Below are 17,985 nucleotides of genomic sequence, written 5' to 3'. Positions count from 1 at the left end.
GGTTTGTCATTTTTCTTTAGAATTGAGACAATAAATGCCCAGACTAGTCAAAATTTTAGTTTATAATGTTTTACTAAGGTTTTGATTTTTCTCCCCAAAGAACAAAATTATTTACATTAAAATTCAGGTATCGGAAAGACTCAAAAGGCTGTTTTTCACTTTGTTCAAGTTTTGTTTCCAGGCATTAAGTGTGTCATACAGTTGTTGCCATTGCTGTTTTCCAAATGTCCGATGTGTGCTATGACTAAAAATTGAAAAATTAAAAACAATGCATTAGTCAACCTTTTATCCTCTGATATTCTTTTTATAACACTCACAGTTGAATCTAATTAAAAGCAAAGTTAAGTATAAGGCATGATTTAGATTTATAAGAGAATTTTAGACACTTTTTTTAAAAACATCTTTACCACACTGATCTGAAACCTTCTATTCTGAACAACTATATAAAGCAGACACAAAAGTCATTAGTATTCTAGCCAATGCTCAGCCATTAAATGAAATGTGCTGGAAAATAGGACTCTTTCATTAAATAAGCTAATCACATTCAGTCTGAACTTTAATAAAATTATGATAAATAGCAACTATTTAACTACAGTCAACTGATAAGAACACCACCTTGGTTCTCTAAACATTTAAATGAAATAATCAGAACAAACTAAATTGTTCTACAAAATGCTGCAAGTATTAAATGTCTTACCTGACAACTACTTTTCTCTGAGTCTGATCAATTTTGCAGTAGACCATTTTAGTTCTTACCGCTGAAAAAAAATATATATATATTTTTTTACATGATAATGTTATATAGAAAATTTCAAGAAAAACTGCTAGGGTATGTCCAACTGGTCATAATAAAACTTTACGCTGTTACCAACATTATTTTACAAACCAACTCTTTGAATATAATGAGCAAAACAATATGATGTAACAAAGAGAAAGGTTACATACACCCAATAAATATTCACTAACACAGTTTGGGAGGGCAGGGTTGGCACTTGAGATAGAACCCAGAGGTTCTTTACCATTGAACTATATCCCCAGTTTTATTTTGAACCATTTGCTGAAACTGGCCTTGCATTTGTGATCCTCTTTCCACTGGGATTACAGGCTCAGAGTTTTTATTAAGATTCTAGTTGCTCTCCCTGCACTTATATATGGTGGAAAAAAATGAACTTCCTTACAAGATATTACTTCCTTATATGACCACTGGAGATCAAGATCATTAGAAGAAACAATACCAATAGTTCTATACACTTATCTTAATTTCACAATCCCCTCAATGTATAAACTTTGAAAGTTCAGGGAAAAAAATTCCTGATTAACAGTTAAGTCACTTTATAATACTACTGTCAGGGAAAGAAGGTTCTATTTCTACACTTTGTACCTATTAACCATTTCCTTTTTGTAATAACACCTGGTCTCAAACGTAGGTGTTATGCTAAAATCTATGCTCTTAACCACAACACTACACTGCCTAAAGGACTTGATTCTATACAATTTCAGGAGCTAGAACATCAAAACCCACATTATTTACATACCTACTGAATTCATTCTATTACAAATATACCTAGTTGTTTACTAAACATACACATTTGCAACAAAAGAATCTAGCTTCATCTGCACAAGGCTCATTTCAAGATCAAAATCTTACATTCCACATAGAAGAAATAAAATGTTCTAATTGCCTTACCATCAATAACAAAGGCTTCAACATCATCAGCTCCAATTTGAAGTTCCTGCTGCATTGTATCAAAAGAAATTTCTTTATTTTCCACTGCCATTCCCATAAAAGTAAGTAGTCTCATTTTTGCCATATTCTGTTCATGTAAAAGGCCTGAATAAAGATAGTGAAGCCTAATAAGTATCCATACTAGTTAAAGACCTACACAATTTAATTTTGCAGACCACAAGGTGACCCTATAATGAAGTCACTGCCACAGGTGACTGATAGGGTCAAAGAATGGACTATAAATAATGAGGCCCTGGAAGTTTTGAACATTTCACATTTTTTATTCATATATTTTAGTAGATAAAATCAAAATACATTTCACAGTTAAAGTACCTAAGCTTATTTTCACTATTAGTTATTTAAACACAAAGGATTCCTTACATATATATATTAACTTGTTCTGTGTCACTGTTACTAGTAAATGTGAATTTTAAATACTTTCATAAACATTGTCAGTTATAAAACATTCAATTTCCCTTCAGGTTACTTTGGATTTAATACTTACAAATGAAAACCAAAATGTGCTTATCATTTAAACATTAGAGGCCAATATACTTAGTAAATAAAATTAAACCATACCATTAGCAGTGATACTTGTTCTTTACAAAGCTGAAGTAGAAAATAATTTAAAAAATTCAAATTTTAAAAAAAAATTTTTTTTAGTTGTCAATGAACTCTCTTTTCTTTATTTATATGCGGTGCTGAGAATCAAAACCAGTGCCTCACATACGAGAGGCAAGCGCTCTACCATTGAGCCACAACCCCAGCCTGCCTTTTAATTTTTAGTAAAATATGCCGTTATACTTTATTTGGATCACAAACAACTGTTAAGCCTAGAACAAAACTTATCAAGTTTTAGTCCTGATGCTTTTACTTTACAAAAAGAAAACCAAAGAGCAAAGACATTAAAGGACTTATAAAGTGGCAGTTTCAGACCCACAAAATAGTTTCATTTACAAAATACAGGACAGCTGGGTTTGGTGGCAAACACCTGTAATCTCAGCAGCTTGGAAGGCCAAGGCAGGAGGATCACAAGTTTAAAGCCAGCCTCAGCAACTTAAGGAGACCCTGTCTCAACAAAACAAATGGGCTGGGGATGTGGCTCAGTGATAAAGTGACCTGGGGTCCAATCCCCAGTATGAAAAAAAAGACAATACAAAATAATTTGCAAATTCTAGTTACCCAAATTATAAACTAGTCCTAAACAGAAGAATTAAAACACAAGTATCACATATACTTGTTTTGATAATATATTAATAAAAACAAGTTTCTAAAACTTATCTTGAGTTGTTTTCATGTTCCTTTTCTTTGAACTTTCAAATTATGTAAACTCAGTAAATAATTATGTGCCCTCTACTAATTCAGGGCCTAAAATCTGTATTTAAAAAAAAAAAGTTATTTAAACACTCCATAAATAAATTTGAAATTTATAACATTCATACATTAGTAGAAGACTAGGGAAGCCCATTAATATAGGGCATGATCATCTATTAATTAGCTGTAATTATGATGCAGGCTTCCTATTTGGCACAGATTCAACAAAAACATGATCATCATAACTCAAACGAATGAGGTACACAAGTAAGTATTGCTAACTGGGTTTAATGGAAATCTACAAGCATCAAAAAATCAATTAGTGCACATTAACCCTAATTAACAAATGCAAATCAGATGCTGATTAACTTTCTGAAGCAAAAAGGTAGCAACTGAATAATACCAGATTACATGTGGACATGTTAGGGCAATTCAGTTGACACAAGACAATGATACTGTTGGCCCAAGTGGTGTCAGCATTAATAAAAAAACGTTTTGACAAACAGATGCTACCTGTGGCATCTGGACATTTGTAATCTTTCAACTATAATGTCTAGCAATACATCTATAAAACACAAAACACAAATTTAATAAAATGTTTTCTCAAAAGCATCTTCTATAAACAAATATCTAATATAGAAGAAAATTAATAGGTATACCCAAAACAAAAGCAAATTAGGGAATTTGATTTCCAGTTAGCACAATAAAGTAATATATTGGGAATTTTTTCCTATCAGAGAATACTGGATTCTCAAAAATTTCTTAACATTCCCAATTCTTTGGCCATATTGTTTCCTTGCAATACGATGAATGATAAAAACCTCCTTATATTTCTAAGATATTAACCAAAATACTCTTTAAAATCAAGGTTACTGCTACTCTTTGTGCATACAACCTTAGCATAAGTGAAAAAACCTATAGAGGAATGAACTATTTCTAAAATGAATTATATAAAACCAGTATCTTACCTATGAAAACTTGTCTCTAAAAACATCTCATATTGATGATTAAAGTCATTCATTGCTTTGTAAAACAAGAACCATACTTTATAAAGCCTTTTATACCCATCTTAAGCTGGTGAAGTAGGAGTTAAAGATGAGAAGGAAGTCATGCTTTGTTTCATAAAACTAGAATACTACCTTCAAAGAGTAAGTCATGGTGTTCTGTGTCATATTTCATTTAAAGTTATAAAAAATCTAATTTTATGGAAACATTTATTCATTACTAATATGTCAAAACCTTAATGCAGTAATAAAAAAATGTGCATCATTGAGCAATTTCTGCATTGTCACTGACCCTTGTCTTAAAATGCTGCAATATAGAAAACGCAATTTTAATGCATGCAATAGCTTATGAACCAGTGCTCCTTTGAAACAGTCAATTACACATCAATGGGGGAGTGTCAAAGTGTTAATTACTACTCCTTTTGCCTTGGTGCGTAAATAAAGAGGTTGCTGACATTAACATTCCATCACACAGCTTCATGCCACAAAGCAAATTAACTGGGACAGAATGTGGTTTTCTGGGTCTACTGCACCTGGCAAAGCATTCTACACACTTTCGCATCTACTTAATCTTGGTGTATTTCAAATGCCTATGTTTGAATAAGCCAATCTTCACCAATTCTATTGGCTGCATAAAATTTATAGGTGATAGGAATTACTGATTAGTAAATGGAAAGCTAAGTGTAACCAAGTAGATTATAAATGTACTCTTCATCTATATCTCAACAACCAAGATGTCTAATAATCGATGTTAATATGAAACATATAATTGACCTCTAACATATTTTGATTATTGCCTAAGAGGATATCAAATCCCTGTAGTTGCATAAAGCTGTCAAAAAACTGGTACTTTTAGGACATTTAAAATCTGTTCAACTGCAGGTTTTCTAAGTATTCTCTTTATAATTTTATTATTTAAAACATGCTCCAGAAGAAAATTAAAATACTGAACATACATGGGTTTGCTCAAGAGGATAAGGTTCAATTCAATTTGGCAAACATTTACTGAATTCTGATGCATTCAGACAACAAAATTCAAAGATATAAATCAGATTTCTTATGCTGTCTTCATAAACTGAAGTTAACAAAGTTTCTATCATGTAAAATCACTACGTATCCATTTTTAACTCCCCAGAACTAATATATAATACATAATTATACATATAAAATATAAGCAATGCTATTATATACTTTTGTAGTTTAAATTTTTTTGACAGAGGAGGAATCATAATCCAACCACAAAATACATATTAGAGGGGAAAAAACATTTTCTCCTACAATTTTGTAACTACATCTTTAAAAAGTTAAAAAAAGAAATAAAAATACAAATTGCCGCACATCTAAGGAATGAAGAGTTCTACAAATAAACAACCTTTAGCTTAATGAAGTGCCTTTCATCACTGAATTTTATCACATACTTCCAAAGGTCACCATTATGATCAAAGTCATGGTGATCCTTTTAGTTACTTTGCTGCTCCCTCTCTCATCCCAATTTTAAAAAACACCCATTATTAATGGAACCATTTCTATCTGAATCTCTTCTAAGCACCTGATTCCTGCTAGAACTTGGGATAGTAGAGCTGGAAGGGCCTCAAGTTCAACAAGCCCAGGTTGTCTGAGCAGGCTTTCACGGTCTCCTTTATGGGTTTTCATGCTCTCTTGTCTATTTTTAAAATCACAAATGCCATCTTATATACTTGGTTTCTAGTTACCAATTCATTCTAAATAATCTTAAACTGTCTTGTTGTTCTATTAAGCTTGCTAGGGCCATCTACAGATAAAATTGTAACCATAATTTGCAGGATCTCACAGAACAATTATGTTCAGATATGACATGTTATATCAAAGAAATATGTTCCAACCTCTATCCCTCAAAACTTACCTAGTGAATCAATGAAGTCTTTATTATTCTGATAAAACTTGACATAGGATGCCAACTTTGCACTCACAAAAATGGTTAAAAGCTGAGAAAAAAAAAATTATCAAGATAGAATCAAGATTTATACTCAAGATACTTTTTAAGACACTGACTCCTAACAATAAAACTTCACATTTCTTTTAGTGTAAAATATCAATGTTTCATCAAATTACCAAACCACTTCCTTTCATATGACTCTCTATTAAAATGGAACAATCAGTAAATATAGTGAGCTCTAAATTATCAATACTGAAAGATGTTGGTTAACATTTGGTAGAGCCCAAATGGAAAATAATCCAAAAAATATTTATACTTGCACTTTAAAGTATGTTCATGTGTTTTTAAATATCAGACTTATCTTCCTATTTGGGGCTAATGACACAAGAAATTAAAAAAGAAATGTGTATTATTGAGGTCTATAATGGCAAGGCTAAGTTAGGAGATAAATAAGGGAGGAAGAACAAGACTGTATGTAGTGGTTAGAGAATATCAGCCTGTTCCTGATATAGAGAGAGTAACATCTATCCATAGTCAAGTTCATTAATGAAAGAAAAAAAAATACGGCTGCTTCAGTATGCAATATTTAGGAAACAAAAAATTTTCACATTGAAGAACTACTTACATCATGAATAAGCTCGCCTTCCAAGAACTTGACTGGTTTTAAAGTAAGAAGATGGTCAAAAAGAAATGCATTTGGATCTTTCAATGCTCGTACAATACACCTTAACCAGAAAACAAAAACACAAGCTCAGAGTTTTGACATCCTGGTTCTTCACTAACTTTTTTGCAAGTCACAAAATGTATTTAATTCAGTAAGTTAAGAGTCCAATGTATACACCGTTAAAAATGGTATAGGAAGGGATTTTAACAGATCAATATTTTTATCAGGTCTGTTTTAACATAATAAAAAAAAAAGTTGTGATAAAAAGCTGAAGAAAAAGAACAATGGTAAGCAAATAGCCAACAGAAGCACCTTACCATGTGCTAGAAAAGTGGTTTACAAGCATATCTCATTTACTCTGAGAACAATGCACTGAGACACAATATTATCTTACTGTTTTTTCATCTTACTGATGAAAGAGGCTCAGAAAGAACAAGTGCTAATTAGAGGATTGAGTAAATATTTGAATTCGGGAGCCCCGTCAAAATTTTTTACCACTATCTACTCTGTTTAACAACTCCTACCACTGTACATGTCCATGTGTAGCAATAACTATTCTTATTTTTACTTGTTAAAGCTAGTACTAAAGCCCTTCTCATTTGCAATGTCCAACTTTAAGCAATTAATTCAACAACTTTTCCACACTTACATGACAATATTAAGATAAACTGACCCAAGACTAGATTCTAGTTCTTGGGTTGGAATCATTACCCCCTTACCAGCAAGATCCCATATACACCAAGTGTATACATACAATTTATGGTTCTTCCAAAACCCAATCTTGAATCTGAATATCAACATCAGAACCACCAGGAAACACATTATTGAATAGCTTTGGCTCACTACTGGTTGCAGACATGATTTCAGAATCATGTAACTCAATAATCCAATTTGCCTCAGGCCCTTATTATAACAATGTTTAATGTTACCTGTGGGCATCAACTCGAGCCTGGGAAGCATTGTCTTCCGTGTAACTTCCAAGCAATTCCACCATGACTTTTGAAGCAGCATCACTAAGGAGAAATACTGTTTTAGGAATATGAATGCATCATAACTGTCATTCTTTAATTAAAAAATATACACTAATGGCAGGCCCATACTGATGATATATACACGTGTGTGTATAAATGGTGACCAAGAAACACAACATAGTCCTCACCTATTAAAAAAAGCCATGGAACTTTCCTTTTTGTAGGAAAATCAGACAACCAAGGAAACATAATATGTAAGTGTTATGAAGGAAATATAAGGTGATGCAACAGAATAGGGCAAAAAGCAGAGTGTATTTTAGAGAGCATGAGCAGGGCAAGGAAGGTAGGCTGATACTGAAAGGATGTAAATATCCCTTTAATGTTCTTTTCTTGGGTGTAATAAAATCTAGGGGTGGAAGATGGGGGTAAGATGAATTTCTAGGCCGAGAGAAGACCAAGTATTATAAATGCCCAGGGTGGGGCTGGGTTGTGGCTGAGTGGTAGAGCACTCGCCTAGCATGTGTGAAGCACTGGGTTCAATTCTCAGCACCACATATTAGTTAATTAGCTAATTAATTAAAGGTCCACTGACAACCAAAATAAACAAATAAGTAAGTAAATAAATAAATAAATAAATGCTCAGGGTGGGGGAAAAGTTTGGTGTGTCCCAGAAACTGTTAGTACAGTATGGCTATTGAGCCAACTTCAAACATTTAAGTCATTCTACTCAAGATCATCTTTCAATTAAATTATCACGAAAGTTACATAGATGATCACATTACCACCACAAAAAAACATAAAATAATTAAATGCATTCATTCAACTTCAACTCCTTGGAACTACATCATTTATCTTTAAAACTTTAATGGTACTCCAAAATTCTTTCAAAATCAAGGTTTCTTAAGATGTATAAATATAATAATAGGATGATTAAGTGGTAGTTAGCCTTTTAAATACAGTGATAGAACTATAAAAATTCAAAGGGAAACTAAGAAAAACCACGTTCTACTCATTGTTAATTACCCTTTTATATACTTTTATAAACCACATTAAGAATTTTGCACTTCCTAAAGAAAATAAAGCCTAAAAAATAAGATGAAATTTGTTTCAGAAAAAAATTCCTGTGGTTGTACAATGCAATACAGGCCACTTTGAAGACTACTGAAACCACCCAGAGAAGCAATGATGATGGCTGGTAGAGACAAAATCACTGCAGAAGCAGAAATAACCAGATGTGGTGATAAAGGAGATGGAGAGGAGGGAATCGAGGATATCACTAAGTTTTCTTGCTTAAGGAAATGGTCCTGTCATTTACTGAACATAAAGATTTAACTTAGAGGGAGAAAATAATAAATTCATTTTGGTCACATTGTTGGTGACACCTTTGGACACATCCAAGTGAAAACAGAAAACAGTTGGATGTATAGATCTGAAGCTTAGAAGAGTAGCCAGCATTAAAGACATGGATTTTCATTTTGTAAGTGACAGAAGCCATAGATGAGATGATCTAAGAAGAAAGAACAGACTGAGGAAAAGGTCTCAAGCCAACATCTTGAGTAACACCAACCTTTAAAGGAACAGTGGAATACTAATTTACAAATGTGTCAGAATGAACTTCAGAGAGTCTGGAGGAAAACAAGGACAGTGGTGTCACCTAAGTGGAGAGAAGAGTTTCTGAGGGAAGGGGTACCATGGCCACATGCTACTGAAAGGTCAAGATGACAAAGAGTGCAGATGTCCACTGGACTGTATCTGTTCTTAAAAATGAAGGAACTGAAATTCAAATATTGGAAACTAATTTTCACATGTCTAAAAACTGGGAGTCATGTCCAAGCTCTTATGCTTGCTAAGTGCTTAAAGATCTGAAAAGAGGGAGTCACATGGAAACCTGGGAGAGTACTCTAGGAAAAAAAGCCAGAACCACAGTACTGGAGGTAGCTTTGCCTTTTTACTCTGAATGAAGCCACTAGGGGGTCCCGGCTAGAGGGGAAAAATAATCAATCTGACCTTCCACATTAAACAGAACTTTCTGGCAACTACATTAAGAACAGACTATAGAGGGACAAGGACCAAAAGAGACTGGTAAGAGGCTCCTTCAATAATCACAAAAAGAAACAATGGTAGCTGAGACCACACAGTAGCATCAGAAGTGGTAAGAAGGGTGGAATGTGATAGACATCATTATCCAAAGTACATGTAGGAAAACACAAATTGGTGTCCACATACTTTATATACAATCAGAGATATGAAAAAACTGTACTATATATGTGTAATAAGAATTGTAATGCATTCTGCTGTCATTTATTTTTTTTAAAAAGTCAAAAAAAAAAAAAAAAGAAGTGGTAAGAAGTTAATTGGATTTACTGACAAATTAAATGTGGGATATAAAACAGGAGAAGTCAAAGATGAATCCCAGTTTTGGTCTTGAGCAACTGAAAGTATAAAAATGGTTTTGTCCTAAGTTGAGTAAAACAGAACTGGTTTAGAAGAAAACAAAAATCTATGGTTTACTTCTGTAGGTGTCAAATTTGAGACACCTTTTGAACACCTAAATGGAGAAGTCAAATAGAAATAACATCTGAAGTTCAGGCAAGAAACAGAGGGAAATAGTTGAAAATCATCAATAAATAGATAATATTCATTTAAGGTAATGTACATATCTTTAAACTTTTCAACAACCCTGAGATAAGCACTAATATTATCACTTGTTCTTTGAAGTAGGAAACTAAGGCATAGCAACATTATGTCTCTTACTCAGGGTCATAAAAGTGGCAAAACCAAGATTTGAATTCCAGTAGTCTGACTCCACATGCACATTTAATAGTTGGATTAAAATACAGATTCTTTTTCTAATAGTTTTTAATGTTCTCCATTTGAAACGGTCTTTGGTATAAACTACTTCCTCTTAATACTGTACTGACAACTGGCTGGAATGCTGTCAGAAGCACACCAGCATATAAAAGTACCCACTATTTCTGAATGACTACACTATAAGGGCAAGAATCTCCTGCTTACTTTATTTTATGACAAAACACTCCAAATTTCACAACAAAAATATAACATTTCCTCTTCTTTTCGGTTTGCAAAATTCAGTTTTTTAACACAACAGAAAAGCCCTGAAAGCCAGGACAGAGAAATTTGTGCAAGAAATCTAAAATTAAAGACTGATTACTTTTCCTGAAAGTCTTTGACCACTATGAAAAAAGAGAAAAAGTAGGTCAAAAAGTTAGAATTATCCTTCAATAAACAAAAACATCACTAATTTTTAAAAACTGAGCCAAACACATCATTTGTAGGCATTCTAAAACTGAATATGCAGAAGAATAAATATTTGGGGCATAAAGTTTATGGGGGTTAAACAGAAGCCTTAGAAACCCAAGATGTTGCCAAAGCCCAACAGGTACTCATTTAGTACAGCTCAATGCCAAGTTTCAGCTCAGGGTCATTGTTTATATGAGACTTTGTGGTAACATTTGATTGGTGGGCCCTCAACATCATTCAACAAAAGCAACAGCTCTATCCCTACTAAGACAACAAAGCACCATTAAATAATTTAGGCTAGGGGATGGGGCTATAGCTCAGTGGCAGAGTGCTTGCCTAGCATGTGTGAGGCACTGGGTTCAATCCTCAGCACCACATTAAAAAAAAAAAAAAAATACACAAAATAAAGGCATACTGTTCATCTACAACTACAAAAAATTAATAATTTAGGCTAATGTTTTTCACAGTTCTAGGATTAACAATTTTATCATTTTTAGAACAAAAGTAGACTTTGCTTTTTAAACAGTTTAAAGATGAGGAAAATCACTCCAATCTTTGCAGTAATCTTTTAACTTAGTAGGTAAATTTACAGAAATATATATTTTAACCGTGGAGAACAATAGAACAAAATTACTGGCCCTTCCTGTCTTAAAAAAAACACTCCCACCTACTTATACGCTTTTAAGTTGTAAGTTCATTACTCCTGAATACCTTTTCTTACAATCCACAAGTGCCTCATAAAGTAATCTCAAAAGGGTGTGTTTTTTTTCAGTGGTAAGATTCCAGTCAGAAATCCATTTTCTCACCTATAATGAGATTGGCAAAAGGAGGAAAAATTAGTAACACCGCTGAATATATTCTCACAATCTAAAAGACAATTTTTAGAATACACATAGCTTCTTCCTATCTTAGCTACAACATAAAGCTACATTTCTTGTAAGCACTATTACCCATAGTAACTCACTTGATCCAGCTCAGTTGGAATGTACTGGATGGCTCCACAAGATGCTGCCACTTTAATGAGGCTGCAGTACACTGTGTATCTTACAGGAGTGTTCTTATCCATTCCATGGAAAAGGTTGCTTAGCCTGGTTAACAAACAATAAACAATGTTTGAGATCAGCAACCATAATGTTAAGATGAGGTGATATGCTCTCACCACAAACCTGGAATCATACTATCAGTAACTTCTTGTCACTAAGGAAGGAACTAGGGCAGAGAAAGGTTAAATGACTTGCCCAAGTTCACAGATAGTAAGAGACACAGCTGACAGTCAAGTTCCAGAATGCCTGTTCTTAACCATTAACAGGTAGTGACACATAAATAGCCCCTGTGAAAAACCAGACCTCTTTTCCTTCTTAACTTACAATTGCAGTCTCAGAGATGGGCGTTCACCTTCCCGAAACTTCACCAGCTTTTCACACAGGCTTTCAATCAATGCTTCCTGCTTGTCAGGTTCCAGGATCAACAGGAGGGATACCACACTGTTCATCACACTTTCCACATCTACGCAAGTATCAATAACACAACTATTGTGATATAATGTCTAGTTAAATGTATATTTCCAGGGTTTTAATATAACAAAAGCCACAAAGCTTAAGGACAATTTAGAAAGAGAAAACCTGGCTACTATAAAACAGTTGTCCTCAATGGACAGCAGCAAAAATATACTCAGTATGAGTTCAAACTGAACTAGCTCTTCTGCACAGCTAACATTCACAGAGCAATTTACACATCTTATTAGTGAGGAAGAAAATTGTTATCCAAGATTTGGTTTCTATTTTAGAAAAATAAATGAGTGATTTGCAAGTATCTATATGCATATTTTTTATTTCAACATTGGCATTATATTCAATCATTCTGGAAGTTATTTGTTAGCCTTTTGGTTAGGATGTTGTTTCAATTAAGGAAAACTTCATCTATGTGTAGAAAATTATTAAGAGATGAAAACTCTTAACTTTCTGGTTGACGGGCTTATTTTCAAGTTTCATAGAGATTATCCATATACCAAGTTTAATCTCTAAGAGATTTCGGAACCCACAATTTTTAAAAATTCCCCACTTTAACTCAGTACATGTGAAACTGGTCTAATAATTAAATGGCTTTTAGACTACTTGAAACGCTATCATCCCCACCTTTGGCATTTATCTAAACCTCATGAAGAGCAAAGAGCTTCACTGTTTTTCTTCAGTTCCTTCTAAAATCACTAGCAGTTTGTGTGTGTAATAACATTCAAGGATTACACAATGTTAAAGGTTTTCTCAAAATTGGCTTGAAATGAAAAACACAAAATTAACATGAAAATATTTAAAGTAGGTTCTTTCATAATTAGTAATATTAGAAAAAATAAAACAAACCTTTATCATCTTCCTTCAGACAGACATCACAGGCTTCAATAATTTGAGCTAAATCTACATGAAGTCCACCTTCTGAGTTCTCTTCTGAGATCTCAGCTCCTTTAGATTTCAGATAAGCACGAAGTTCAGCAGCCTGTTGAATCAAATAAGATTGTCATAAGTCTCTTTTATGTGTATATTTACAAAGGTGACTATAAATGTCAAAATATAAAAACTCAAACCATCCTGTCCTACTTCTGAAAAACCAAAAAGCAAATACTATATTTAGGAATTAATTTACTTCAAATTATATTGAAGGACTTCTTCCTCACTTCTACCATAGGAACCACAGGATTCCCCCACAAGGCCTGTGGCCCCAGACACACTTGGCACCACAAGGATCACCTTCAAAGTCTCTTATGTCACCTGTATCCTGTTAGACTTCCAATATATAGCAAAAGCTTTCTAATATAACCCAAAGGCCTTCCATGTGTGCATGTATATGGGGTGGGGGGCACAGAGAAGAAATTGATTTGACTTGGCAAATTCAACTTCTTTAGAAAGACATTAAAATTTTATTGTTCTCAACTACATATATATACACACAGCTACTAGGAAAGTTTAAAACGTTATCTGGGCCAAGAGGGTAATCACTTGTTAATTTAATTTTTGAGAATCTATTTGAGACATAAATTTTGAGAAATGCAAAGATATTTTAAAAAGACATGTCTTTGAATATTGCCTCGAATAAAATGTATAAAACTGGACAAAGGAGGTAACAAATCTCTTAAAAAAGTATCTGGGTGAGAAAGTACATTTGGACCAATAAAAACACAACTAAAGTACCACATTTAGTCATTTGGACATTTCCTATTTTATTTGTTTGTTTATTTATTTATTTATTTGCTGTGCTAGGAATTGAACCCAGAGCCTCATACATGTTGCTACATCCCAGCCCCCCCCCCCCCATTTTTTGCCTAAACTTGGCCTTGAAATTGTAATCCTCCTGCCCCAGTCTCTGAAGAAGCTGGGATTACAGGCATGCCACACCAGCTGATACTTAATAATCCTTCTCATTTGAGTGCTTAATATTCATGGTAGCCAAATATGAATGTAAATGGTTTTAAAGATAATAAACTGAAAAACTAAAACAAGCAGATGAAAGGATACCATTAATAAATGCACAGGACACCACATTTTCAAGACAAAATTAATTGAAAAAAAAAAAAAAACCCACCTTGGTGTAGGCCATCAAGTAATTTTTTTAATTTTCATTTTTTTTTTTTTGTAGTTGTAGATGGGCAGAATGCCTTTATTTGTTTATTTTTATGTGGTGCTGAGGATCGAACCCAGTGCCTCATGCACGTTAGGCAAGCACTCTACCACTGAGCTGCGGCCCTAGCTCAGCCATCGAGATTTTTAAACCCACAAATATGGTTTTTAGTAAACATATTAAGTTGTAGACTTCTTGGTGCTATTTTTTTGGGCAACACATAGTAACTTCATTTAAGAGTTAGTATTATAAGCAAGATTTAAAAAAAAAAGTTACCTGTCACCATATTAGAACAAAAATACCACTGGAAAGCATACTTCCCTAAGGCAAATATCTGGCTCAATCGAGAAAAAAAGGTGTTCTCAGCTCTGGGTACTAAACTCTCTCTATGAACTAATCAAGTTTACTCTTTTTATATCATTTTCACAGACCACAATAGTTGAGCAGCAGTACAAGACAAAGGAAAACAAACAAGGATTACAATTCCACTTTTTAACTCTAATCAAACAATTCGACTAAACCTGAAACCCTGAAACAATCAGAATATTTCCCTGAAAGGAATGGCTAGCATGAAATTGATGTATTACAATAAGAAATGGCACTTCATTTCTGAGACAGGGTCTCACTATGTTGATTAGGGTTCCCTTCAACCTGGGATCCTCCTTCCTTAGCCTCAGGAGAAGCTGGGATTATAGGCATGCACCACCACACAGACAGATATCAGACTCTGAAGACTGATCAGTGACAAAAACTTCTCAATTCACAAATTCACTATGTTAGAAACAAGTGTCGGGGCTGGGGTTGTGACTCAGTGGTAGGGTGCTTGCTTAAGACTTACAAGGAGCTGGGTTCGATCATTAGCACCAAATAAAAATAAATAAATAAAAAATAAGGTATTGTGTCCAACTACATCTTAAAAAAAATTAATTAAAAAGAAAGTGTCAAATGCTTTTTCATTAACCTAGCAGCGAATTGTTGGTATCGACTTCCATTACTAGTTTGTTGGCTTTTTTTCCTGTGCTTCACATCATTCTATCTGTGCTTAGCTCCCTCCTTATTTTTAAAAAAATGTTTGGTTGTCAATGAAGCTTTATTTATTTATTTATTTGTGGTGCTGAGAATGAACCCAGTGCTTCACACATGCCAGGCAAGTGTTCTAACACTGAGTCACAACACCAGTCCTCCCTCCACATTTTTGACCTCCCTTTTCATTTCCCCTTCTTTCTTTGCTCTACAGGGCTACAGGATCGCAATTCTATTATAGGGGAGCGGTTCACTTCTGCAATTCTATAGGATTATCTTATGCTATTAAAGGTACAGAAATCAAAATTTCCCTGTTAGCGGAGTAACAGAAAAAAAAAAGATAAACTTAGGACTTCATCTACACAAAATTAAACAATGTCATTTCAAGTTTAGTTTAGCTCTCACCAATTCAACTTATGTTACAGGTAAAATACAAACAGCACCATTGCATACCAAAGAACAACGCCATTAAGTAAACTTAAGTATTGGGATGTTTCACAACAGGTATGCCTCACAGCATATGATTTGGGGGTTACAGTACTTTCATAACTAGGATTAGAAAACCCTAGTCTAAACATGGAAAATGGGCCACCTACTCCTTTGTGACCGCACAATAAAATCTTTTAATTTTTACTACAAAGTTGTTTTCCCTTGAATCTGACTATAGTCAAGATTCCACCCCACCCGCGCCCGATGTGGCTGCGCTGGGGACAGCAGCAGACCCCATTCTAATCAGTCAAGGAGTACTATGTCACAACTATGTCACAAGGGACGCCAGCTGGGAGTTCGACGCCGACCAGGAAGCTGGCGGTGGAACGTTGGACCCCACACCGCGATCGCGGGTGGACCGACTGGTGCGACTCAAGACTAGAGACGCGCGCCCCTATCATATGGCCGCCTCCCTACTCGTACACGTGGGGGCGAGAGCTCCAGGTCTCATCCCCGGGGCCGGCTCCGTGGGGCGGCGTCCTGTCCACTCGGCCCAGTCTCGGCAGCGACTCGTTACACCCCTACGACAACCTCCAATTCCCACTAGCGACACTGTGGCCCGCGAGCACACCTGATCTTCCTCACTGATATCGATGAAGGCCGGGACGCTCATGATGAAGGCCCGGGAACCGAGAACGCTTCCCCAGCAAACCACGCCAACTGGAAAAGAAAGCAGGGCCGCGCGGCGGTTCCACAACTACTTCCGGGTCAGCCCCGCGCCGGCCAGGGCGGGGCGGGGGTCACCAAGATGGACGGGGCCAATCCTAGCGCGTATTCTTGCAGCAGCTGGAGGCGTGGCAGACGGATCTTGTGGGCGACACCCGCTGGGCCACTTCCCGCCCCGCCCCTAGAGGCCTCTGGTCTTCAGCGTTTCGTTGCTTCTTGGACGTCTAGTTATCTCTCCGCCGGCGCCGCTACGAATCCACCTTTTCTCTGAAATTTTAGGCCTGTTCTGCCAATGAAGATTACGTGTGCCAAGAACAGTTGTTATTTTCTAGCCCCGTCCCCTTCTGCCTACCAGTCAAGCGGGCCTGCCTCAGTCTATTCGTGGATCCTAATACGCTCTTGGCATTTCCGGGAGAGCCTTGGAGATAGGCGTCCGGTGCTAAGTCTGACATCCCCCCTTCAACCCCGCCAGTTACGATTTTCGATCTGAGGGAGCAGCGGGCAGGCAATGTTCCCTGTGATGAGGACAACGATAGTTTTCCAAGGAAGCTCCCGCGTGCAGCCTGCATTCCAGTGGGGACACACGGAATATAAACATTAGTAAGAATTAGAAAGGCAGTCCTGAGTGTCATCCTGCCTAGTTCTGTGGGGTGGAATCCTAGCTGCACCCTTGAATGGACGTATGACTTAAGGCAATTATCTAACCTCTGGATTTCTATTTCTTCTTGGAAATATGAGAGTACTTAAGTATTTACCTCATAGCATTGTTATGATTAAGTAACTATAGAAGGCATTTAGTATACGGTGAGCACTGTCTGCGTTGTTATTAAATAATTAAAGAACATGTTAAGTAGAACTAAGAAGGTAAAATCTAAGAAGTTAAAAACAAAGCGTGGTGTGGGCTATGCATGCTTATTTAGTTACAGTAATCAAGGAAAACAGCTGAAATGATTTTGAGACCTGAAGGAAATGACGAAAGTACCCAGAAATATGTGGGAAACTTTTTCTTTCAGAAGACAGCAAGAACCAATGACCTGAGGCAAGTGTGAGGAGGCTTCTAGGCTGAGTATGAAGGAGAGAGAGGCATGAGATAACCATTGCCAAAAAGGGCAAGGGCAGTGGTCAGTTGATTTTTTTGTTGTTGTTGTTTTGTTTTTTGTTTTTTTTTAAGGGAATATCATGCTCCAAACATTCTTTATTTTATTTATTTGTTTTTATGTGGTTTGAGGATCGAACCCAGTGCCTCACACGTGCTAGGCAAGCGCTCTACCACTGAGCTACAACCCCAGCCCAGCTGTGTGTGTGTGTGTGTGTGTGTGTGTGTGTGTGTGAGAGAGAGAGAG

The 17,985-nt window shown here is 35.6% G+C and overlaps 1 protein-coding gene across 1 annotated transcript; it reads right to left on the bottom strand.

The window, feature by feature from the left end:
- Positions 1-53: 53 nt before the first annotated feature.
- Eif3m (eukaryotic translation initiation factor 3 subunit M) lies at positions 54-16,702 on the bottom strand. The gene is made up of 11 exons (XM_015477741.2): positions 16,548-16,702; positions 13,213-13,345; positions 12,223-12,361; positions 11,820-11,943; positions 11,567-11,661; positions 7,553-7,636; positions 6,585-6,684; positions 5,927-6,008; positions 1,688-1,831; positions 698-758; positions 54-244 (listed from the first exon to the last, which is right to left on the bottom strand). Exons 1-11 carry the CDS (start codon positions 16,587-16,589, stop codon positions 124-126), a joined length of 1,125 nt encoding a protein of 374 aa, XP_015333227.1. The 5' UTR covers positions 16,590-16,702; the 3' UTR covers positions 54-123.
- Between the last annotated feature and the right edge of the window lie 1,283 nt (positions 16,703-17,985).

Source organism: Marmota marmota, unplaced genomic scaffold, assembly GCF_001458135.2.
Source record: "Marmota marmota marmota unplaced genomic scaffold, marMar, whole genome shotgun sequence".
NCBI classification, from domain to species: domain Eukaryota; kingdom Metazoa; phylum Chordata; class Mammalia; order Rodentia; family Sciuridae; genus Marmota; species Marmota marmota.
The sequence above is the reverse complement of the archived record's forward strand: the minus strand, read 5'-3'. Positions and strand labels throughout refer to the sequence as shown.